This window comes from Rhipicephalus sanguineus, chromosome 8 (assembly GCF_013339695.2).
Source record: "Rhipicephalus sanguineus isolate Rsan-2018 chromosome 8, BIME_Rsan_1.4, whole genome shotgun sequence".
NCBI classification, from domain to species: Eukaryota; Metazoa; Arthropoda; class Arachnida; order Ixodida; family Ixodidae; genus Rhipicephalus; species Rhipicephalus sanguineus.
In genome coordinates this window covers 162762677-162787982 of record NC_051183.1, presented here as the reverse complement: position 1 = coordinate 162787982, position 25306 = coordinate 162762677, and the positions used below count along the sequence as shown (strand labels likewise).

Sequence of the window (25306 nt, the reverse complement as noted above, 5' to 3'; positions counted from 1 at the left end):
TTTCCGCACAGTTGTGTATATGCAATCTAATTTTTCATTCCCCTTCAATATTTATCGTGTTATCTTATTATACTCCTCCTCTTTTGTGTTTATTTCTGTTTGTCTGCGCGTTCTTGCTCTTGTTATTTCTGAGGACCGTCTGTATTGTATTGTTTATTTTTAATGTTTTATTTTTGCGTGCGCCTGCACAAAGACCTTACGGTTGTTCCTGGGCACTTTAAATAAACGATTGATTATTATTATTATTATTATTATTATTATTATTATTATTATTATTATTATTATTATTATTATTATTATTATTATTATTATTATTATTATTATTATTATTATCCATTCTGCATCCCAACGCGACTGTACCGCCACCTCTTGCAACAGCGATAAAACGGTTCCTCCTCTCGAAGCCGGTTTGCGAACTGAAATAATCTAAGAACGTTGGCATAATGCTATTTCCTCGTCCGGGAGGGAAATAAGAGTGCCCATCATTTCAAGTGCGTTCTCTGGCAAACGGTGAAGTGCAGAAGCTAGATTTCCAGGTCCGTAGGTTGGATAGCAGGCACATCGCAGGAGGCGCCTGCGTTTGTGTGTATAATATGTTACTTATTTGAGCGTTCAGATCACTGATTAAGTTCATATTAGCACCAACAACGATCTAAGGAAATTGTGATGAAAAACTGCTTACCTCCATGTTCAAGAAGCAGTAAAGCGTCGCCACTAGAAAGCCCTGCAAAAAAAAATGGCTCTGATATTTGACAAATATTACATCACTGCGAATGACGCTTGTCAGCATGTGCGCTCGTCCGTGTCTTTCACCATCGCCACTGTAAGTCATTATTCGAACTGTGAGGCATGTAATCTGCCTTTAGCCGTGCCGTGCTAGAGATATGTAGCATGTTGAAAAGCCATAAATGAAATGAAATGAAAATTAAAGTATTACTGAGCAACAACTTGTCCAAAGGACTACCCTTCTAAATTACTACAGAGCGTAACATGGGTTCATATGGTAATATTTTAAGCACTGATAATATTTTTTTTTCTCTATTCTCAGAAGATGCCACTGTACATTGGTGTCTAATGATTTACTCTTAGGAAAGGAGATTCTCTTTGTATTAGGAGACATCTTATAGGGTTCTTTAAGGACCTACTTCACAAGAACGTGTTCTGCTAAGGTTGGGTGGTGGAATCATATAAGACGCCCCTCCGCCTTTGTAGCCCGTTTTGTAGTATAACACAGATCTTTTGTTTGACAACGTTTCGTTCAAACGCGCCAGAATGAAAAATGTGCATATAATATAAAGCGGTCACGCCGATATATCTTTGCTGTAGAGAGTTTTTACTGCCATATTCCTCGTTATTCTGCGTTGCACGGTGAATGTCAGTATCGTCATTATTTCTTCTAATAAAAAGGAAAATGAACCACGAGGTTTCGTTATAACGCACAACTTTGCTGCTACGCTGCAGTTATTTTGTATCGTTGCCTTTTGCTATGCTAATGCCTTTAGCTGCTTTTCATGCTTGGCCAATGGTCAGAACGATGATCCGTCAAAGTTATCAACAATATAAGTGTTGTGTAGCCGCCAGGTGGTGTCCCTGTAGCGAACCCCTGTGACCGAGCAGAGGAGGCCGCCATGTTGCTTTCTGCAGGCGTTTGCCTGACTGCCGCCTTTTGCGAGGCTGTGGCAATAAACTAGTTTGAAAGAACCTTCCTGCCATTTAGGCAGAGGTGCGAGCAGTACACAGCAGTGGCGACGAAGGTGGGATTCTACCTGCAAGTACTTACGTTCAGATATAGTGTAAATTCATCGGGACAATGACTTCCACGCTAGGCCTGATCGAGCCTTTTGGTACTTCCACGCCAGCCAAGTGGGATTCGTACATATCAAGGTTCAACTTCTTCTTGGATGCAAACGCAGTGGCGGGAGCGAAGCGTCGGTTGGCGGTGTTCTTCAGTATGTGTGGTGCGGACACTGAGTTCCTGCAGTCACTCGTGGCCCTGACGACGCTGCAATCCAAAACACTTGACGAGGTGTTTGAGGTGCTCGAGGCTCATTTTTGACCGCAGCCATCGGAAATAGTCCGCAGAAATGCATTTTAGAAGCAGAACCAAGCCCCGGAGGAGACTATCTTTTTTCATCGCCGAGCTCCGGCGCCTGGCCAGGCACTGAAATTTCCTCAACCTGGACGAAATGCTCAGAGATCGTCTCGTGTGCGGACTCCGCGGCGATCACAAGCAGAACCAACTGTTCGCAAAGCAGCAGCTCATTTTGCCGTGACCCAGGAGGACGCTCTGGCAGCAGAGGCGGCCGCGAAAAGCACGAAGGTTGTCCGATAGTCTGAAGAAAATCACCCTGCCGTGACTGTTGGCGCCACGTCTTGAAGGCACGTGCTCACTGGAGCTGTTGCGTCACACTTTCTTGTTGATTCTTTGCACCTTCTTGTGTCATTGCACGCGTCACCTTTCATAATCTGTGTATATATTTGACGAGCGAAAGCGATTGAATAAAAGTTGTTAGTGCGCAAGGTCCTTGTCCGTTTCATGTTCATCTGTCTTTCGTCTAAGTTCATCTACGCAGCGCATCGTTTCACTTCGCAACCCAAATCAAGTGCAACGCCAGGAAGCGGTCGTACTCGGGCAGACGGGCCGGCCGGCTACGAGCTACGGCATCTGCTACGGATGCTGTGGGGCGCATCTCCGCGCCGACTGCCGTTTCACGAACGCGCAGTGCGGGGGATGCTGGAAAACCGGCCCCATCGAACGAGTTTGCCGCGCCGGCGCCTCCGGTGGCCAGCAGCGCAACCTGCCGCCTCGAAAGCCAGGGAATTCCAGTGCGGCATACAACGTAACCGCGTTGCCTTCTGACGAGTGCTACTACAGCAACCACGTCGCCGGCGCAGAAGGATTACCGGTGCCTCCCAAGTTCCGAGCAAAGGTTGCTATTGAGGACCAGACTTGCGAAATGGAGGTGGACTCTCGATCGGGTGTTTCGCTCCTCACCGAAGAGACATTCCGCCGTCTCCAGCAGTTCAGTGGAGAGCTGACACTGACTGACTTCTCTTCGACAGTGGTAGATTATCAGCTGAGCCCAGTGGATGTTGTGGGGACCTGCAATGTGCATGTAGAGTACGAGAAGTTTCTGGGTCCGCTGAGGGTACTGGTAGCAAGGGGCACCCGTACCAACCTGCTGGGAGTTGACTGGTTTCGACCACTGGGCATTGTCATCACAGCTGTCTCCCAGATCGAGAAGTTGACGATCGACACTGCGCTCACAGAGTTCAGTGAGGTTTTTGAAGAGGTGTCATGGGGAACTATATGTGGGCCCACCATTCTCCCTGCACCTTGACTCCAGCATACAACCAGTGCGCTTCAAAGCACGAAAACTACCTTTTACAATCCAACCTAAAGTGGAAGAAGAGTTAAACCACCTCGTTCAGCAGGGAGTGCTGGAGCCTGTGACACAGCCAACGTAGGAGACGCCCATAGCGACTGTACTCGAAAGCAACGGTGATGTTAGAATATGTGGGGACTGCAAGATCATAATTAACAAGGCTCTGAAGTAGCACCTATATCCGATTACCGCTGTGAATCAGTTGCTGTCGTCCGAGTCTGGGGGGAAGCGCTTTGCGAAATTAGACCTTGCACAGGCCTACCAACAAATGTCAGTTCATGAAGCATAGGCTGATGCTCAGACAATTGCCACACATCGTGGGGCATAGAAGGTAAAGAGGCTGCAGTACGGGGTAAGCAGTGCTCCCGGAATTTTCCAGATGCTAATGAATGGCCTCCTCAAGAACATTCCCGGAGTAATGGCATACTTTGATGCCGTTCTTATCGCTGCTGCTACAAAACAGGAGCTTGCATCTCGACTTCGCGAGGTGCTTCAGCGTTTCAAGGACGCAGGCCTCCGGGACAAGAGAGAAAACTGTGTAATTATTGTGCCGGTGTTCGACTTTCTGGCTTAGCAAGACTTGTGTTTGGGCAAGTTGGTTCATACATGATACGGACATACGAGCGCTATGGGACGGGGACATAGACAAGAGGTACACAGGACAGGCGCTCAAACGGCATCAAAGTATGAGCGCCTGTCCTGTGTACCTCTTGTCTATGTCCCCGTCCCATAGCGCTCGTATGTCCGACTTTCTGGGTTTTCGTGTGAGTACTGCAGATATTCTTCCCACAAATGCGAAGGTTGCCGCAATTCACGAGGCACTTCCCCCTAGGAACAAGCAAGAGCTTCAGGCGTTCCTCGGCTTGCTCAACTTCTACCACAGTCTTTTGAAGGGTATGGCCACAGTAGCGGAACCCCTCCACTGTATTCTGGACGCAGAGGCAGCGTGGGTCTTGGTAACGAGGCAGCAAGAGGCATTTGATGCTCTGAAGAGCCTCCTCTCCTCAGACACAGTTCTGACTCGCTACGACCCAACCAAGCCTGTCGTCCTGACATGTGATGCTAGCTCTGTGGATATTCGGGCAGTGCTTAGCCACAGCATAGAAGGCACCAGGGAGGTGCCCATTGCATTCTACTCACGCACACTACTGGAGCCGGAGCGCAATTATGCTCAGATCGATCGCGAGGCACTGGCCATAGTGTCGAGCGGGAAGAAATCTCATAGTTATCTCTACGGTCATGAATTTGGGATCGTAACAGATCACAAATTCACGACCGTGTTTGCGCCTGACAAGGTAACCTCGCCCATCCTGTCCACTCGAATGTTCCGACGGTCCATTCTCTTGAATGCCTATGAATTACACACTGGTCCATCGTCCGTGGAAGGAGGCTGCCAATGCCGACGCGCTCAGCAGACTGCCTTCGCCTGCGACTGTCTGTGCACCGCCGCTATTACGAGAGGTCTTCAAGCTGGAATTGACTGCGAAGTCTCCTCTGCAGGCCACAGATATTGCTGCTTTGACGCGGAGAGACCCTATAGATGTTCCCTATCGGAAAAAACAGCAATTCCAGTGTCTCCCAGTGCCTTTCAGCGCACTGGTTGGCACTGGAAACGCTGTACAATGTGTCCCAGTGTACTACGGCGCGCTGGGAGGGACTGGCACAGACTGTACAGCACGGCCAGTGCCGCCCAATGGGCTGAAAGACGCTGGGAATACTGTAGAGTGTGGTCCATTATCTTACAGCGCAGTGGAAGGCACTGGCCACGCTGCACAGTGTCTGCCCGCGCACTGGGAACACTGGTGGCACATTGGATAAAACTGGGCGCGCTGGGCAATACCAAATCTTATTCGTATAAGATTTGGTATTGGATCGCGAGAAGTCGCGAAAGAAAAACTTGTCGAGTATTTTCAAAATATTATTCTGTTGTGTGTCCTACACATATCTAGTGTTAGTTTTAGTTAAACGACGGACGTATGCAGGGTGTCGGAACGAAAGGTTTTTCGTTTCGGTTTTAGTTTCGTTCGACCGTAAAAAGTTCCGTTCCTTTTCTGTTCCGAAACGAAAAAAAAATGTTCCGTAAAGATTCGTAACAGTTTTTTAATGCGAAAATGTGAAGGTAAGGTAATCATAAAAGGGCAAAGCAATGAATGCGATAGCAAGAAACTAATGCTATACGAAGTGAGGCTCGCCAATGGATACTCTCAGTTTGAACAGCTCTCCTTTTGCAAAGGCGGCCGAAGCAGCGAAGGAAACTAGCGTGCTTCAAGTGTCGAGCTGTGACACTTGATAGTTCACGCTCATGTTCTGTTTGTTCGTTTAGCGGCGTCCCTTGAGCTCGAGTGACTTTCGTACGCTCCGTAACATGAGCGCGGACATCACGGTGAAAGCGTGAAACATCCCTCTTCCCCTCAGCACAAGAAAACCGCGCAAGCAGACAGCGGAAGGGCAAGGTTCTCCCTGCGCAAAGCTCGCCGACGACTTTTAAATCCGCCCGTCGCGCTCCTAGCGCCACCTCGCTAGTAATGAAGAAACGCTTATAAGCGCCTACCGTCTCTGAGTCCGTCCAGCGGTAAAGGGTGTGTATATAACGCTCGCCGTTAGCTACGTGGAGGACGTGCGTTTCGTGGCGCAGTGGTTAGCACCACTCGCTGCGGAGCAAGAGGTCCCCGGTTCGATTCCGCGCTTAGGAAGCATATTTTCTGAATTATTTTTCTTTGGTGCTTTTATATATATATATATATATATATATATATATATATATATATATATATATATATATATATACATACTTATACATATACGGTGCGTGACGGCGACGGCGACGGCAAAATTCAGCCGAGACTGTCCTTATAATTGCTATCGCAATAAAAAACATTGGATTTGTGATATAGTTACTTGCCCTCCTCTAAATTAAGAAAGCCGGACAGGGGTAAAACACGTTCTTTCCACATTCTTCAGAGAGTGGAAGAAACTGTACCAAGAATTCCTACCAACTAGCACAAAGCAGATCTATACCCTTTAAGGTGATAGTATTTATTTTCTCAAAAGTCAATTAGGACTTTCTTAGCGGCCTCAATGCTTTGTGTTAAGGGAGTGAGCATGATCTCAGAAACAGCGTGTCATTGAGTGCACTCCCTGATGTGCAAGACCGCTGTTCTCATAAAACAATTGCCAGGCCTACGTGGAACACGCAGCACAGTCACAGCGTAAGCTGGAACAGCGGCATTTCTAGAGCCCGTTTTATGCTCTCTTGGAGAAACTAATACCAGTACACATGCAAGGTCCCAACTACGCCATAAATCATCATAATTTTTCTGTAGTAGCGAAGCACCCACTATGCCATTTTTCCTCATTCTTCGGCGAATCGTGGTACCTGCTACACATCTGTGAGGCATTATGTGCACTTTGTGCTGTGGCTAATGACGATGAAGAATCATGGCTGAGCCCTTTGTAACGGTGATTCCTTGAGCGATTCGCATTGTGTGACGCCAGGTTGCTATTTTACTCTTCTGCGACGCTATATAACATATGTTAACACGATTCCTTGGCCGACATGACGTCTGTGCAGAGTGTTTTTGCGGAGAAGTTACAAGCACAAGCGTGACACTGTGGTGGAATACTCGATGAACCACACAGCGCGAGTAAACAACGGGGACACAGTAAGGGAACACACACAGCGCTGACTTACAGCAAAATTTATTGAAGCAACATTTCACATATATACAGGGGATCAGCCAACCACTGCGCATGTCATAGCAGATAACTTTCTGATCAACTTGGAAAAGCAGAACGAAGAAATTGCAATTCTTTATTTGATAAAAATATCGACGCCGAACTAAGACGTTTGTCACCCAACCTTTGAATCATCTCTGCTTCAAGTATTCCTCGGACACATTTATTTCTATGTTTACAAACCACGTCAGCCTCCTGAAAGACTGGTTTGCACGTGCAGTCATTACAGTGCAGAGCGAGAAGGCCTCCCTGTCCTTTCGTGACATTGCTGGCATGCTCACGGGACCTTTCATTGATACATCGGCCCGTTTGGCCGATGTAATGTTTACCACAACTTAGCGGTATAGAATAAACTACGCCTACTGCGCAGTCTTGAAAAGGCGCTCGGTGTTTCTTTGCGCGAGAAACTTCTTCATCGATAGCTTTGTCTGGTTGAGTTAACCTACACAAAGAGGCCAACTTAAGCGGGGCCGAGAATGCAGTTTACTCGCGCTGTGTGGTTCATCATGCTTAACCAACACGACCAAGTTCACTCCAGTGGAATACTCGACTGCCACGCACAGGGCGAGGATTAAAATCCTATCCGACGCTAGGAATTTGATTGTCATTTCATTTTTTCTTATTTCACGCGATAGCGGTTACGGACACCGGCGGCGGCGGCGGACGACTCTGGCGCCAAAATCGGCTGTTGTGATCTCATAACACCTTTCGCTGTAACAAACTTCGGTGCCGACCATGCCCTCTCCACGCTGGATTGCGTGACAGGTGCGCAAAAATCCACTTGCGTTAGTATAAGGGTCATTCCATGCCAACTGTCCCAACCTTGGCGCTCGACCACCTGCGATTTGCTTGAAAAAAATTGAGGACTATCTATGTAAAGAGAGAAGTCTTCCACCAAGATATTTTTTGCGAAAAAAATTTTTCAGTAGCGTAATGCTAATGTGAAGTTTTTTGAGAAGCTCGAAACTATGACACGGAAAATAATTTATTAAAAATTTCGTTCTTTCGCAATTAGGCCGGGACAAATTTTTTTCTGCAGAACGATGATAGACTTTACACTTAAAAAATGTTTCGTCAATTTTGACCCTACTGTGCTTTTTTTTATATGGGCTTAATTATGAGAAATATGGTCTATGTTGGGACATTTTTTCTGGAACGATTACATTTAGTGAAAAGAGAAATTTTGCGTTGGACAATGGTCATGAAGTTGTACAATGCGCGAAAAATAGTTTCAGCCGCATATAGTGCGAAATAGTGCGTACAGCCGGCGGCAAACTTTCAAAAAAGTTAGTTTTGGCCAATGTTCAGTCGTAAATTGAACATTGAGGTGGTCCTAGTAAAAATGCTCCAAATAGCGCATTTATTAGCAACGTGCACTCCCCACAAAATGAGAAAGTTTTATCAAATTACTTTTTGTTTTAAGCAAGAAAAAAGTTTTTGAAGTTGACTCCCACTTGTGTCTGCCCTTGTACACATTTTGTCCTCGCAGGAGAGCGTCCGAGTAGAAACTACGACTTGCGCGGCTGTCAGCCTTCTTGCGCTGATGGGTGTACATATAGGCAACATAGTCAGCTTTTCTACGTGTTTATTGAAGTTATTTATTAGCCAGTACTAGAAACGAGGACACTACTAGAGTGTATTTGATAGGATGTCAATGTCCGCTGACAGCGTGCATAGCGTTCTCGCGCACCTCAGTGAAGCGACACTGTTGTGTTCAATAGGCCGTTACCTGCGATAGGATTTAGTAATAGGGAAATACGCCGTCGTCATGAAAAGCATCACAACCGGTCAGCTAATTAAATCATAGCGAAAAAGTGAACAAGCCAATAGCGCATCACTCGATGTTCATCTGGGTGACAGTATTTCCACGCATTAGGATTTATATACAGAGCATGTTTGATTCATGTTTGATTCATTTTTGAGTGTTACTTCGCAGGCGGCTATCACCAGCTAGTAATGAAATCGGTAGTCTTAGTAAAGCTATAATAGATGGACTTTGCAGCTGTGACTTCCTGAAATGCTCACACTTAGCCGCTACCACGCTTTATTTAAAACTCTTATTGCAGCCTCCTTAAAAACGCCACCCTTGCCTCATCCTCAAAGTTCTGCAAGACAACCACCAGCGGAAATCCACAAATTTAACTATTGGCCCGGTGTGCGACCGTTGGCGGCTCGGCGAACGGCGCCTGTATGACGTCAGAGCGGGGATTCGCGCGCTTTCGTCTGCTACGTAGGCCCAGCGCCGTGTCGAAACCACCGTTGTGGTAAATCTCAACATGAAAGCAGTTCAATTGGTTATCTTGCGTATGGTGGCTACTGACGCTGTTGAAACAATCGTGGGTTTGCTTTTAACGTTCATTTAGAACTACAGCTCTTCGTTTCTTAGAACTGCGGCCGCGTGTCTCGGCGGCGAGTGCTGCACAATGGTGAAGTACTGCTTTCAGCGTACTCCGTCCGCTCGTGAAAAAGGCGTTAGCTTTCACAACTATCCTATATATAAAAACACCCGAAGCTGAAGAAGAAGTGGATAGTCAAGTTCGGAATGGGAAAGCGCCCCACGCCTTCATTGACAGTGTGCAGCAAGCACTTCGCGGACAGTGACTTCTGCTACCCACCGCATACGCGCCACTCTTATAAGCTTGTGACCGCGTTTAAGCGCCTCGCCAATACTTAAGCCGTTTATTGCACGCAGGCTATAAGCATAGGCGACGTACACCAGGTGCGGTGCCGTCCCACAACCTGCCGCGAAGGCCCCTAGAGAAGGAGCCGACGACGCGGAAGGAATCGCCTTGCAGGAAAGCGCGCCTCGTGAGCTCAGCTGAGCGGCGCAGCGCAGGATATGAGACTACGGCTGCATTTGGATGGTGTACATGCGTATTTTACTTATGAAGGCAAGCATGTGCCTAGCGGAATACTTATCATAAATTCATAAGCGAAACCTGTTGCCGCTGTTTAGTGTACATTCTCTAAAAGTTTTCACCTGAGGCAGCACAGACACTTTTAAAAGCGCAGCTCTTTAACCTTTTCGTTAGGCTGCGTGGCGTTGAACTCGACGCAGCTTGCCTTTGCCACGTTAATCTCTGTGGCCCTGTGAGTGGTATAATCAGTGATTAACTATTTGTTATATTCTAATACCCATGCGACGGCCCTGTGTGGTGTTAATATGAACTACGACGTAATATCGTTCTCACTGAACCAACATTACGGGACAAACTGCGATCATGGGCATCGGCAGGGGGGTGTGCAACAACGCGGCACTTGCGCACTTGTTTGCAGGACGAGAGCTGCGACGGTGATGCGATCACCCTTGACGGCCTCGACCGCGCATTCAACAACGTGGCCTGCGTCGTACACCGCCTCGCCCTCGATGAGGCACCGCGACCTTTCACAAGCTTTATCTACACACTTATAGATGCTGGAGAACGGCACCTTTACTGAAATATCGAAAGAAACACCCAAACTAATTAGTATCGTACGTCGGAAACTAGATAACGAGCGAGAACACTCACACATAGTTTCACTTTCTTACCAGCAATGCGGTCGGTGGCATCGACGCACTCGTCGGCCATCCGGGGGATTTATTGGCCCTGTCGATTGGGCCGCAACTAAAACAAGTTCAAGATTACACTCGAAAACATTCGTTGCATGCGTTAGTTGACCGTCGCGAGACTGCTCGTTCGACAAAGTTCCCGCCTGAAGCAGACGATCCGCATACAGGAGCAGCGGCTGCTGCAGCGCGGTTGAGAGCGGAGTCCCCCCGCTCTGACGTCACACACGAGAGGGCGCCACTCCAAGATCTCGAGGCCAATACCACGGCCGCTGGATAAAGAGCTTTTTTATCCAGCGGCCGTGCCAATTCCACGCAAAATCTTGTCCGTCTTGGGAGCAAAGCAGCCACCACTTTACTGCTGATAGTTTACTATAACCGGCCGGTCTTCCCATTTGAGGTTTCAGTCATCGTCACTCGATCCTAGGGACTAACAAAGATCAGCGGATTAAGGTTTTCTCCCACTCGGTATGACTATAACAAGAGGAGGGAGTAAAGCACAACGTATTTTTACTACCATCTTACTAAATGCAGTACATGCCATTTAAGCCTGCCGAAACGCTTACAGGCAAATTGTCACGGCTTCTTTAACGCCGTGGTCACCACGTTCGCTTGAACGCTTTTGTGCTGGTAAACTTTGCAGCATATCCACCACCCTACGCGAGCGATGCTTTTCATGACGACGGCGTATTTCCCTATTACTAAATACTATCGCAGGTAACGGCCTATTGAACACAACAGTGTCACTTGACTGAGGTGCGCGAGAACGCTATGCACGCTGTCAGCGGACATTGACATCCTATCAAATACACTCTAGTAGTGTCTTCGTTTCTAATACTGGCTAATGAATAACTTCAATAAACACGTAGAAAAGCTGACTATGTTGCCTATATGTACACCCATCAGCGCAGGAAGGCTGACAGCCGCGCAAGTCGTAGTTTCTACTCGGACGCTCTCCTGCGAGGACAAAATGTGTACAAGAGCAGACACAAGTGGGAGTCAACTTCAAAAACTTTTTTCTTGCTTAAAACAAAAAGTAATTTGATAAAACTTTCTAATTTTGTGGGGAGTGCACGTTGCTAATAAATGCGCTATTTGGAGCATTTTTACTAGGACCACCTCAACGTTCAATTTACGACTGAACATTGGCCAAAACTAACTTTTTTGAAAGTTTGCCGCCAGCTGTACGCACTATTTCGCACTATATGCGGCTGAAACTATTTTTCGCGCATTGTACAACTTCATGACCATTGTCCAACGCAAAATTTCTCTTTTCACTAAATGTAATCGTTCCAGAAAAAATGTCCCAACATAGACCATATTTCTCATAATTAAGCCCATATAAAAAAAAAGCACAGTAGGGTCAAAATTGACGAAACATTTTTTAAGTGTAAAGTCTATCATCGTTCTGCAGAAAAAAATTTGTCCCGGCCTAATTCCGAAAGAACGAAATTTTTAATAAATTATTTTCCGTGTCATAGTTTCGAGCTTCTCAAAAAACTTCACATGAGCATTACGCTACTAAAAAATTTTTTTCGCAAAAAATATCTTGGTGCAATACTTCTCTCTTCAGATAGATAGTCCTCAATTTTTTTCAAGCAAATCGCAGGTGGTCGAGCGCCAAGGTTGGGACAGTTGGCATGGAATGACCCATAAACATCTCTGGTTGCCACTGTTTTCGTTTTTCACACAATTCGGCATATCGTTGCTTTGGAAGGAAGGAAGGAAGGAAGGAACAAAAAAGGTGGAAGGCACGGAGGTTAACCAGACAGCAGTCCGGTTGGCTAACCTACGCTGGGGGAAAAGCAAGGGGAGTGGAAACATGGGAGAGAAAAAGAGAGGGGGAGGAGCGAGAAAAAAAGTTACGCCATGTCCCGCTAAAGGGGACCATGAGGCGATGCGAAGCAGGAGCACTTGCACGATCGCGTTCCGTTGGCGTTCGCTGGGCATGCTACCGACCTCGCGTCGTGGAACGCGAAGAGGAACACTACGCGCGTCGTGTCTTCGCTCTAGCCTGGCCGTTAATTCTCACAGGGCGTGCGGGGAACGTCGATAGGCGCGCGAGAGAGAGGCAGCGTAGGAGAGGAGAGAGAGGGGAGGGGACGCGCATGCGCTGGCCCTCATCGCGGCGCTGCGCAGGAGAGAATTTCGGTATGTCGAGCCCGCATTTCAGAGGAGCGAACCGAGGCAAGCGCCGGACTAAATGCGCGCAGCGCTCTGCTATTTGAAGGAGACGAGACTAGAGGAGAGTAGCGTATGCGCCGTGAGAGCAGAAGCGAGAACGCAGGAGAAGCGTAAGCAGGTGCTGGTAGAGAAGTGGAGAGAGTAACGCGCAGCTCTTGAAGACAGAGAAGGAGGAGAGTCGCGCATGCGTAGTGTGAGTGCGGACCACAACGCTGCGTGCGGATTACCACGCCGCCTTACATACCCCCGAGCAAGAGATACTCCGCATCTAAAAAGGAAATGATCAATAAATTCGCTGACACGTATGTGGAGGTTTCACAGTACAACCCTACGCGAAACCCTACAAGTCATAGGCGTTCACAAAGGCCCGTAGTCCTTAAGGAGCACAAAAGTGCTTTAACTGCCTTGTGGGCTGCCGAGTGACGGGGACGGCGCTCCAGCAGCATCTGCACGGAGAGCGGCCGGTCATCCAGTCGTCGCATCGCATCAGAAAGAGTTCGTCTTTCAGAGGCAAATCGAGGGCAGCGGCATAGCAGATATCAATTTCTCCCTCAGCGATGCAGACCTCGCATGCCGCACTGTCTGTCACTCCAATTAATGTTGTGTATGCCTTCGTGAAGGCAACTCCGATCCAAAGCCGACAAAGAAGCGAAGCTTCACGTCGACGAAGTCCGGATGGAGGTGGGAGTTCCAGCGTAAGGTTTATTTGGTGGAGTCTCGTACGTCTTATACTTGGCATGTTCCACTCCGCCAAACAGAGACTACGTGCCAGGTGACGAAGCTGCCTTGCAGCGTCTGTCCTAGAAAGAGGAATCGGAACGGTGGTCTCTTCTTGATGGGAGGTGTGAGCAGCATTGTCTGCGGAAACATTGCCACTGATCCCGCAATGACCAGGTAGCCACTGAAAGTCAACCTCGTGGCGTTTTTTTTCGACGCGGTGATGAATCTTCAGAATTTGGTACGTAAGCTGTTCGTGGCATCCGCGTCGGAGAGCTGACTGCAGGAACTGTAACGCCGGTTTTGTGTCGGAGAAAACAGCCCATTTGCTCGGTCTCTCCGAATCAATCTACTCTAGTGCACAACGCAGAGCCGTAAGTTCTGCCGCCGTAGATATAGTTACATTGGGTATTTTGAGTCCTAGAGTTATTTATTATGCTAATATCACCACCGCACCGCCGGAACTGGACACAGTGGTCGGCCCATCGATGTAGATGGGTACGTGGTCACTGTAGGTTTGATGGAAGAAAAGTAGGCTCAATTGTTTTAGTGCTGGGGCGGGTGAAGCTGATTTCTGCTGCAGTCCTGGAATTGCTAGGCTTACTTGTGGAAGGTACAAGCACCATGGAGGAAACACCGGCTTCTCGGCAAGTGCACACCCTGATGTAAACGATGCGCGATGGGCATGAACAGTTGCACTAAATGTCGTGCGGGGCCTTTCAGCAGCGAGGCTTGCCAGGTGGTGCGAAGGGTTCCTAGCATATTGCCTAAGGTAAGTGCGCATGGTCTCAACGGTGATGTGTGTCGTGATCGAGTAGTCCTGAGCAATGGCAATGGTTTCAGCTGTTGAAGAGCAGCGTGGTAAACCAAGGCATATCATTAGAGCTTGAGCTTGAATGCTTTGTATCATACGAATGTTAGTTTGGAGGTATTGGATATTGCAGGTAGGCTGTTTCGCAGGAACACAATAAACAATACCCGGTACAGCTGTAGCATAGAATGTATGGACACTCCCCAAGTTTTCCCTGCGAGGAACATGAACAAGTGACAGATCAGCCGATTTTTAAATGCGAAGCATTTCTTAGCGAACCTCTGGCACTTTGAGCGTTTCTATCTACGTGTCTATCTATCTATCTATCTATCTATCTAGCCGCCTACGTCTGGGTGCTCTCATGATCGCCTCCTTAACTTGGTGACGACCAAAATTTGCATGGGAGGGTAAGAGGATTTGACGATTATGATTGCCGGGTCATGACATGAATAACATTAAAATCCTGTCGCGTACGTCGTCAAACCCTTTCCACCAGACACGTGTGGCACATACCCGTTTACCACGGGCCGCGGTGTACGGGTATGCGCCACAGGTGATTGACAGTTTATATCTACCGAGGAACGGCGAGAACGGACATTGGTAACTTAAATGCTAGAGCGTTAAGAAAAACCAACAATGGCAGCGTTGACTCAACGAATGGAATGAATGAAAATTAGGATCCCTGCAGGAATCGAACCCAAGCATTCTGCGTGGCAATCGGGTATTCTACCACTGAGCCATGCCATGTCTATAAACTGGTTTGGAAAAACAGCCTATGCAGGCGTAATATCGCTGCAACATCAATTGTGGTTGTGGTGCTTGCTATCTAATTTTACAAGAAAGCAATAAACACTACATGATACTCCTACGATGTGTACTCCTACGATACATGCATCATATCAGATTAACGTCTGTAGTTCCAGTGTTGGCTCCGCTTTTATAGCAGTCTAATAAACATTACGTTGTATTCATATGATTCAGCAAGCTATATTGAAGCATTGCTCGACCCCGGAGGAATACATTAACGAAAGTTACATATGATATCCACATCACCGCACCGTAAATTGCACTTAGTCCGCAAGAACGACGCAGTGTCCACTTCATTTCTTAGGAGGCTGGGCGATGGCCTCATGCTGACCGAGGATGATGCCAGATTGGGTGACAGCCGCTTCGTAGACTAGGCTACGTAGGCCACATACGCCCAGGTAGTCTACGAATACGACAAACACCATCCAGTGATGTTGGTCCACGTAGCACTATCCAGGCCTACCAGCGTCGACGGCCTATACCTCACCAACGCGAAGGGTGGCTTCAGGTTCCTACTTGTCGCCGGCTCTGTCGACAGCCGATTTGTCGACGAAATGACCGAGGCATGAGGATGTAGATGCGGTCACTGACCAAGTCAAGGTGAAAAACACAGAGACGTTTCGGGACCCATACGGGTTCCTTGTTCACACTAAGCAGGCAAGTGCCGTGTGTCGCTTTTTTATGTTAAATTGTGACGTAATGAACGGGTGTAGGTGTAGGAACCGAGGCATCCTAGAATTCCAACAGCTCTACTATACCACATACTTCACTACACATGGACCCCTCGTCACCACGATCACGACCGGATCCTATAACAAGTCATGACCAGCTGCTGGTGCTCACTGATCACGGTGATGATGCCCTTGTTCAAGAACTGTCAAGAACTTCTTCCACACATGCACACGAGTTCGTGAAACGTGCCTGCGTTCTCGGGACGCATATGCGGCTCTTCAACATATATATGTGTGCGTATAAAATTTAAACATATCTTTAGCGTCATTTTGTAACGTGTCGCTCAGTAAAAAAAGTTACGCCACAGTCACCTACCCGCCGCATGCTTCGCATAACATCGACTCCCACGGTACGTGGGATCTGCCGATTTTTTTCACATAGTTTACGCGAGGGGTCCAAGACAGTTCTCTGTCGATTATGACTCCCAAGAACCTGTGACTCCTGCTGGATGACACACATTGGCCGTTAATTGATATGCCGTAAGCGGACATTGGCTTCCTGTTGAATGCCACGACTGCGCACTCTTCACTCGCGATGTCGAGTTCTTGATTACGCAGGTAGCGCGATGTCACTGTGGCTGCCTTATGAAGTCGAGCGCGAAGTTGAAGCCGCGTCACAGCTGCTGTCCATATACAGATGTCAGAATGAATGGAAAGTCGTACGCTACTCGGCTGGTTTGGAATTCCTGCCTGAGGTACACGCTAATAGTGTACTCTGAGATGTGCATAATTGCTCACGTTTATGACCTCAGTTGTTCCGGATTGCCAAGTTTTCTCGTGAAACGAAAAACGATTTAAAATTTTTTGTTTCACTCCGGAACGAAATAATAGATAAAGTTTCGGTTACGTTTTCGTTCCGGTGAAAAATATCGTTTTTTTTCGTTTTTCGTTTTTGGTTTTCGTTCTGTTCCGACACCCTGGACGTACGTATACGCTAAAGCAATCATCCGTCGAGCGCGCGCGTGCCCTTTCTCTGAAGTGTGTGATCGAGTGTCGTGAACGTAGTTCATATAACTGCATCGAAAGAATTTATCATTCGCAGCACGATATCACACTAGTATTAGTCTGATAATCAACATCAACGTACTTTTTTTATTAAATGTGTTTAGGGAGAGGTTGGTGCCTATACATGGCTCCGGCTACTCCTCTTCCCTTACTTATTAATTAGCGTCACGAACTTATATAAATAAAAGTACACTCACTCACGTACTCTAGCAGTCAGTCCTTCCATATAGGCTCGTACCGCTGAAAGCCGCACGTCACCGGCAACAGTGAGCTAATGTAACGCTCAATCTCGGCGTTTTTAACTTTTAATTTGTGCAGTCGAATGTGCAAATATGGCCACGCTTGAGTCAGGTAGGATCGAAGCTACATTTGAACGGTTATTCATCATCATCAGCCTGTCTACGCCCACTGCAGGGCAAAGGCCTCTCCCATGTTCCGCCAATCAACCCGGTCCTGTGCTTTCTGCTGCCACGTTATACCTACAAACTTCTTAATCTCATCTACCCACCTAATTTTCTGTCTTCCCCTCACGCGTTTGCCATCTCCTGGAATCCAGTCAGTTACCCTTAATGACCACCGGTTATCCTGCCGACGTGCTACGTGCCCGGCCCATATCCATTTCTTCTTCTTAATTTCAACTATGATATCCTTAACCCCCGTTTGTTCCCTGACCCACTCCGCTCTCTTCCTGTCTCTTAAGGTTACACCTATCATTTTCCTTTCAATCGCTCGCTGCGTCGTCCTCAATTTAAGTTGAACCCTCTTTGTAAGTCTCCAGGTTTCTGCTCCGTAGGTAAGTACCGGTAAGATGCAGCTGTTATATACTTCCTCTTGAGAGATAGTGGTAGACTACCATTCATGATTTGATAATGCTTGCCGAATGAGCCCCATCCCATCCTTATTCTTCTAGTTATTTCACTCTCAGGGTTCGGCTCCGCGGTTACTACCTGTCCTAAGTAGACGTACTCCTTTACAATTCCAGTGTCTCGCCACCTATCGCAAAGCGCTGTTCTCTGCCAAGATTGTTCCACATTAGTTTTATGCATATCAATTTTCAGACCTACTCTTCTACTTTCCGTATCCAGTTCAGTAATCATGAGCTGTAATTCGTCTCCCGCGTTACTCATCAATGCAATGTCATTAGAGAATCGCAGGTTACTGAGATACTCTCCATTAACTCTTATCTCTAATTCTTCCCAATCTAGGGCCCTGAAAACCTCCTGTAAACACGCGGTGAATAGCATTGGAGAAATCGTGTCCCCCTGTCGTACGCCCTTCTTTATTGGGATTCTGTCGCTTTCGTCTGTCAGAAAGCGACAGAAGAACGGTTATTAGGTTCTTCGTAATTTAATATCCAGGTTATTCATAGCGATCGCGGCGCACGGAGTGCAGCTCTAAGCCTAATGGTCGGTTCGGCTAGAGTGTACTACTGCGGCGGTATAGTACGCGGAACGTTAGCAAAAAGCACAGAAAATATATCCAAACGGGTGACGAAAAATAACGTGTTCACAAGGGTACCAATATGGGCTTGTTGGTTCATCGTAAACTGGCTAGTAGCATAGAGCGGGCAAGGACAAAGAAGAAGTACGAGACGAACACATAACGGCATGGGGTGCACAGTTCTTAAGGAAAAGATCATTTTATTGCTTTCAAGGGGGTTCTTCTAACAGATCTAAGCAGAAATGCGGTGTGCCACCAGGAGCAGTGCTATCGCCTGTTTTGTTCAATATTTTCATCAGCTCCATTCCAGCCCATCGCGATATTCAATTATATGTCTATGCGGACGACATTGCATTCTTCGCAACCAATAGTGATTTGCACTTTTTTACCAGACATTACACAATTATATAAATATGTTAGAAGCGTGGCTTGAAGATATTCATATGACGTTAAATGTCAACAAAAGCGCGCTGCTCGCGTTTTCCTTTAGGGACCCGCTCAACATCTCACTAATGTATGGTCAAGAAATCATTCCCCAAGTTGATTCCCTTAAATACTTAGGCATCATATATAATGGAACATTAAACTGGAGAAGTCACAATGAACAAGTTGGCTCTAAGGCAACATTCGCCATGGGGTGGCTGCGTAAGCTTGCAAACAGGAAAACGGGGTTGCGAAGAAATACATTGATAATGATTTATAAAATGTATGTGCGGCCTAATATGGAATTCGGGTGTGTATTATTTTCTGGAAGTGCGAATTCTAAAATCAGACCCTTAATACTACTAGACAAGGAAGCTTTGTGCTGTGCCTTGGTCTTCCGAAGTTTGTGACAAGTAATGTGTTGTATATCGAAGCGCGAATGCCATCTTTGATGAATAGATTCAAAATATTTAACGTTCAAACCTTTTTAAACATATATAATTCGCCTCAGAATCAGCTATTTTACGTTTTTATGAAAGATCCGAGCCTATTTTTTGAAAAACAGCGGTCGCACTTACACACCCCACAGATTATAGTCGTTCAGCCACTGCTAGAATCATTAAAAGTTAAAATTAAACATATTGGTTTAACACGTACAATTCATTCAAAACTTCACATAGATTATGATAATATTTTTCCTCCGAATGCGAAACAAATGCCAATTCGGTATTTAAATGATCACTCGCAAAGTTATGTTGCGCACCTGACAATTAACAATTGCGACTGATTCATCCGTATCAAACGAAAAGGCTGGGGTAGGCATCTTCTCTCCTTCTCTTGACTGGTCTTTTCCTGTTAGACTTCCATATTACACACCTATATTCACTGCAGAATTATTTGCTATTGTTCTGGCTCTACGAAAACTTTCTTCAAGCGAATCAGAAGCAGTTTTAATTACAGATGCTCTTTCAGTATGTTCGGCGCTCTCTTCGGCGAGAAACTCACCGCTCAATAATACATTTCATCATTTAATACCGGCAAACTTGCAAAAAATTCAGCTGTTATTGGTACCAGGCCACTGCGGATTATATTTAAATGAGGTGGCGGACTCATTAGCCACAATATCTTAAAGGGGACCCATTACACCGGTTATACACGATACTGCTTACGTGACCGCAATAATATTTCGAAATGCGTGTCTGCATAACGAAATAGGCAAATTTTCATTAGATTAATTCAGCGACTTCGCACATCTAAGATCTTGCTGGAATAAGCAGTGGTGTGTGTCACGACAAGTAGAAGTTACTACTACGAAGCTTCCAGACTATTTTAGAATCTTCTGATCGGCTTGAGAGCTCAGACGCGAACAGTTGAGTTTGTTCTGGAAGTAGCACGGCCACCAGCGATAAGACTCGAATATTCGATGCCACGTGGCATCAGATTATCGCCGGCCGACGCTGCGTTCGCTGTTATCAGTGTACAGCGTGCATTGTTTGCTGTAGTTTGAGTTTCCCTTTCCCGGCCACAAGTTCGGCCAAATAAAGTTTCTTCTTGCATATGCGGACGTCACGGACGTCAACGTCACGGCCCCATGACAATATAAACTGTCAATTACCTGCGGCGCATACCCGTATACCGCGGCCCGTGGTAAACGAGTATGTGCCACACGAGTCTGGAGGAAAGGGTTTGACGACGTACGCGACAGGATTTTCACGTTATTAATGTCATGACCAGACAGTAATATTCGTCAAACCCTCTTACCCCCCCATGCCAATTGTGGTCTGCAATAAGCTAAGGAGGCGATCACGAGATCACCTAGACGTAGGCGAATAGATAGATAGATAGATAGATAGATAGATAGATAGATAGATAGATAGATAGATAGATAGATAGATAGATAGATAGATAGATAGATAGATAGATAGATAGATAGATAGATAGACACGCTCAAAGTGCCTTGGGTTGGCTATGAAATGCTTCGCATTGAAAATAAAAGCCGTAGGTAGGGCCCGCCCACGCCAAGCTTCACTTGCACGAATTTCCCAAATTGGGGATAGGCCCCTAATTTTTGGTTGATACCATAAATGTTATTATTTCTTTTCCAAACTGTAGTTATCATTACCTTCCTCTTCACTAATGCATAGTACTTGAACAACATCGCAAAAGAGGGAAGAAAAGAAGAGAAGACACATGGGGTCTTTCCTCTGGCCTGCCCTTGGGGCTGTTCATGCAGCATGCATTTAAAACAAATCGGCCATTCTGTTTTCCTTTTCAGTAACGCTATTTTACAAGCACGTTATTATTGCAAACATTTCTAACGCGATAGCGCTAAAGAGCTCGTTACGCAGAAATTCCAGTGTCGGCGCCGATGATTTTCAGCGAAAGATCACCGTTTTCCATAACGTGAAAGTTAAGATAGATGCAAATAAATAAATAATAAAAGTCTTCGGATTTCGGCGTAGAAAGCAGGCGTTCTACCGCAGAGCCACGCCAGTGCTTGGGGGAGAAACTCTGTAGGAATGTGGTGTAGTGCGAGGAGACTCCATTACGTGTGTAATGTTGCGTGGCAGAAGCGTAGAATCGTGGCAGGCGTCAAAACAGTCAGATTGCGCAACGAGCTGGTGGTCTAAAAGCCCACCCAATAAAAAGCGCTCAGGCATAATTAATCACCATCATCAGCAGAAACAGCATCAAGAAGACGTGCTGGTGCTCGGGTTGCCTTACGGACTAAAGTGCGTTGCCCGCTAGTTGGTTGGCGGTCTTAATAAGTTTGAACAGCGCGACTAGACGCAGACAGAGAAGAACACGCTCAGACACGCCTTACGGACGCATAGTTAGTTCTTCTCCAATTAGCAAAAGGAAGAATGACGGCGTAGCCCACATTGAAAGAGCATTTGCAGTAGGCAATACAGGATAGCTTGAAACTGGCAAGGTTACGCGCACAGACGTTCTTTGCGGCACGGTTAAGGTGCCCACCGTAAAGCGAAGGCGGCAGGCGAGCGATTGGAAAGGCGATACGAACGGGGCGCCATTATGCTGTCGCGTTCTACTTTTGAAGGCGAAGCTCAAGCGTCCTCCAAGTTTCTGGCTGTCATGTCTCTGATTTCTTTTAACAGTGCAACTGTTAAAGCGGGGTGTAAGGTGTGATCCGCGGACTCGAAAAAAATACATCATAGGTAAGAGCACGGGCACACGGGAGTACCAAGACAGACAGGACTTTGCGCTGCTAACAACATGAGCGTTTATTTCGTTTGAACAAATATATACGCTTCCTCAGGAAGAGATAGACAAGAAAAGACGAGGGAAAGGGGAAGCCCTACGCATGCGTAGTGACTAGTACATGAAAATGGAAAGACCAATCACGGAGGTAATTAATGTCCCTGTTGGTTAGTACGACGGACTGTGCGCTATGATGGCCCAATGCAGTGAATCGTGAACGCTCCAGAGATTTCCCGGGCGCGGGAATCACGATATTTGCGTACGATGCGGGCCTGTTGGAAACTCGTAGTGCAGCCGCGCTCGGCACATTGGATTGCCAGATTGCTTCCAGTCTTGTCCTTGAGATTGTTCTTGTGCTCTCGCAGCCCATCATTAATGGAACGCCTTGTTTGCCCAACCTAGTGGCCACTGCAAGACGTTGGTATCTCATAGACGACTTCAGTCTTGCAGGGCACAAACCGCGTCTCATGTTGCTTCTTGCAAATGGAAGGGCTTGGGGGATGGGCGTTCACTTTTTCGCACAGTGATCCCAGTTTGATTGGCGCCGAGAACACCGCCCTTACGCTGGCCCGTGCGGCAGCGTTCTTGATTTTGTGCGAAACACCGTGCTGATAGGGTATGACCGCCACTCTTGTCCTGACATCTACAGCCCGAGGCTTTGCCGTCTTACGGTGCTTCTTCAGGATGACTTCGGCCAACCCCGACAGGAATTGGTCAGAGAAGCCAGCCTTCTTCAATCTGCAAAAATTTGATTGGTGAAGCTTGAGGCGATTTGATGCTGACATGATCTAACAAGAGCATTCGTCATAGCGGAGAGCGCGATAGCCCTTTTCACAAGCTTAGATTGATCAGATGAAAATCGAAGCAAGTCTTTCCTTGAACGAGGTGAATACTCCCAACATGTGTGCTCTGCACTGAACTTCATCTTGAGGTCCAGGAAGCGTAGTTGACCGTCCTCGGGAAGCTCCCTCGTAAACGAAAGTCCCGAAAAGTTCGCGCAAAAGCACTCGAAAATCTAGTCAACCTTGCGGCGGCTCTCTGCCGAGTTCTCACGATAAAAAAGCAAGAAGTCGTCGACATACCGAAAGACCTTCACCCAACCAGTCACGGCGACTGAATTTTGCAGTTGCCTGTCAAAACTGGCCAGAAGCAGGTGGTTCAGAATCGGGGAGATACACGTGGATTTTTGGGCTAGTTGGTTATATGCTTCAGAATGGGGCATAGCGCTAACACACACGGACGAGGAAGAGACAACAGGACAGGCGCTAACTTTCAACTGATTGTTTATTTCCGAAAGCAACGGTATAAATAGATCCTTACGCAAAGCACCACTCATCGCCCATGAAAACCTGCAGCGTCAAGAAAGGCCTGCTAATGAATTGGCCTTTCTTGATGCTGCAGGTTTCCATGGGCGATAAGTGGTGCTTTGCGTACGGATCTATTTATACCGTTGCTTTCGGAAATAAACAATCAGTTGAAAGTTAGCGCCTGTCCTGTTGTCTCTTCCTCGTCCGTGTGTGTTAGCGCTATGCCCCATTCTGAAGCGATACACGACCCGATGCAGACGCCTTCTTTCTGCACATACAAGTGGTCATCTTGTTTGATGACGGTCGAGCTGAGGTACACGGAAACCAAGTCCAAAAACCTGCAAACACTCGTGCCGACGAAATTTAGGAAACGTGTAGGCACCGTGTCTTTCTATGCCGTCCCTTACAGACACCGCAAGGGTGGCTTGGGGCAGAGAATAATCCTTGAAGTTGATTGAGAAGGCTTGTACACGGGAAGACAACACACTTCCAGGAACCTCGACACTTCAGATGGCTTGCGGATGAGGAACGGGTCATCAACTTCGAGCAGCTTGAGGCCCAAGCATCTCTGCCAGTTGCCGACTTCCGACAAAATGACCAGGAATGGTGAACCTTCTTTATGCGTTTTTACAGCGCAAAGTCCTGTCTGTCTTTATGGTCCCGTGTGCCCGCGCTGTTTTCTATGATGAAGCCATTCCAACAAGCTCAAGTTGGCACCCTCGAAGAACTATTGGCGGGTACGCGTCACGCGAATCGGGCAAGCCGCACTACAGAGTGGATTTATGGGAACCATTGAACGTGTTGCTGGTGCGAAAGAGAAGTGAAGTTGAGAAGGAGTGAAGTAAGGGTGCGGAGGAGAAAACGGAGGAGGGAAAGAAACGCCAGGTCTTCGCGGAAAGCGCAGCACAGTCAAAGCGAAAGCTGGAAGTGCAGTGATTCTAGAGCCCGTTATAAACTCGCTTGGGACAACTACACAAGCTACGTACCCACTACGCCACAAATCATATTTTTGTGACGTTGGGAAGCACCCACCACAACATTATTTGTCATTCTACGGAGAGTGAGGTACCATCCGTGAGGCATTACGTGTCTTTCGTGATTTGACGGCTGATGACGAGGAAGAATTAGTGCTGAGCCTTTTGTAGTGGGTCGGAAGCTTTAAATGGCCCACTAGTTACGCAATTCGCATTCTGTGACGCCCGGTCGTTATTTAACATTCCCACCATGCTGTATAACATATGTTAACGTGAGAAAGAGAGAGAGGGAATTACCTGTATTGAGACCCTGAGGAAATGCATCATGGGAGCCTTATTGTCTTCCTTGGGAACCAATAGAAATGCACTTGCGAGGAACACACTACGCAATAAATCATCATAACTTTTGAATTAGGGAAGCAGCCACTATGCAACTTTTCGTAATTCTGCGGAGAATCGTGGTGCCCGCTAAACAACTCTGAGGCATAATCTGCTCTTTGTTGATGTTGTGGCTGATGACGATGAAGAATTATGGCAGAACGCTTTATAATAGGTTGGAAGCATTCAACAACCTACTCGTTGCGCAATTCGCATTGTGCGACGCTTGGTTGTTATTTTATTCTTCTACCACGCTACATTACATATGTTAATTAGGCTCCTTCCCAAAATTAAGTCGGTATAGGGTCTTTTTGCAGAGCAGTTTCGAGCACCGGCATGGCTCTGAGGTAGAATACTGGGCTTCCACGCAGAGGGCCTAGGTTCGAACCTCGTTTCATCGTGGAATTTTTTTCTGATTTCGTTTTCTTTTCTTATTTGGAGCGATAGTGGTTACGGACACCGGCGGCGGCGGCAGTCAACTACAGCGCCAAAAACGGCCCTTGTGATCTCATAACAGCTTTCTCTGTAAAAGGGTGAAGCATAGCACAAGGAAGATACATAGAACTTGGCATAGCATAGGCATGTTTAGTATAGCAAGGTGTCGGAAAAGAAACTGAGGCTGAGGAGTGATGTCTGGGTGAG

General features: G+C 46.9%; 1 protein-coding gene across 1 annotated transcript in view; it reads right to left on the bottom strand.

Annotated features, from left to right (window-relative positions):
* Positions 1-487: 487 nt before the first annotated feature.
* Positions 488-25306, bottom strand: part of LOC119403657 (parathyroid hormone/parathyroid hormone-related peptide receptor-like) — a 246366-nt gene continuing 221547 nt past the window's right edge. The window contains exons 9-10 of the mRNA XM_049418388.1: positions 683-724; positions 488-574 (exon numbers count right to left, since the gene is read on the bottom strand). Of these exons, the coding sequence (XP_049274345.1) occupies positions 488-574; positions 683-724 (129 nt within the window). The remainder of the gene's footprint in view (positions 575-682; positions 725-25306) is intronic.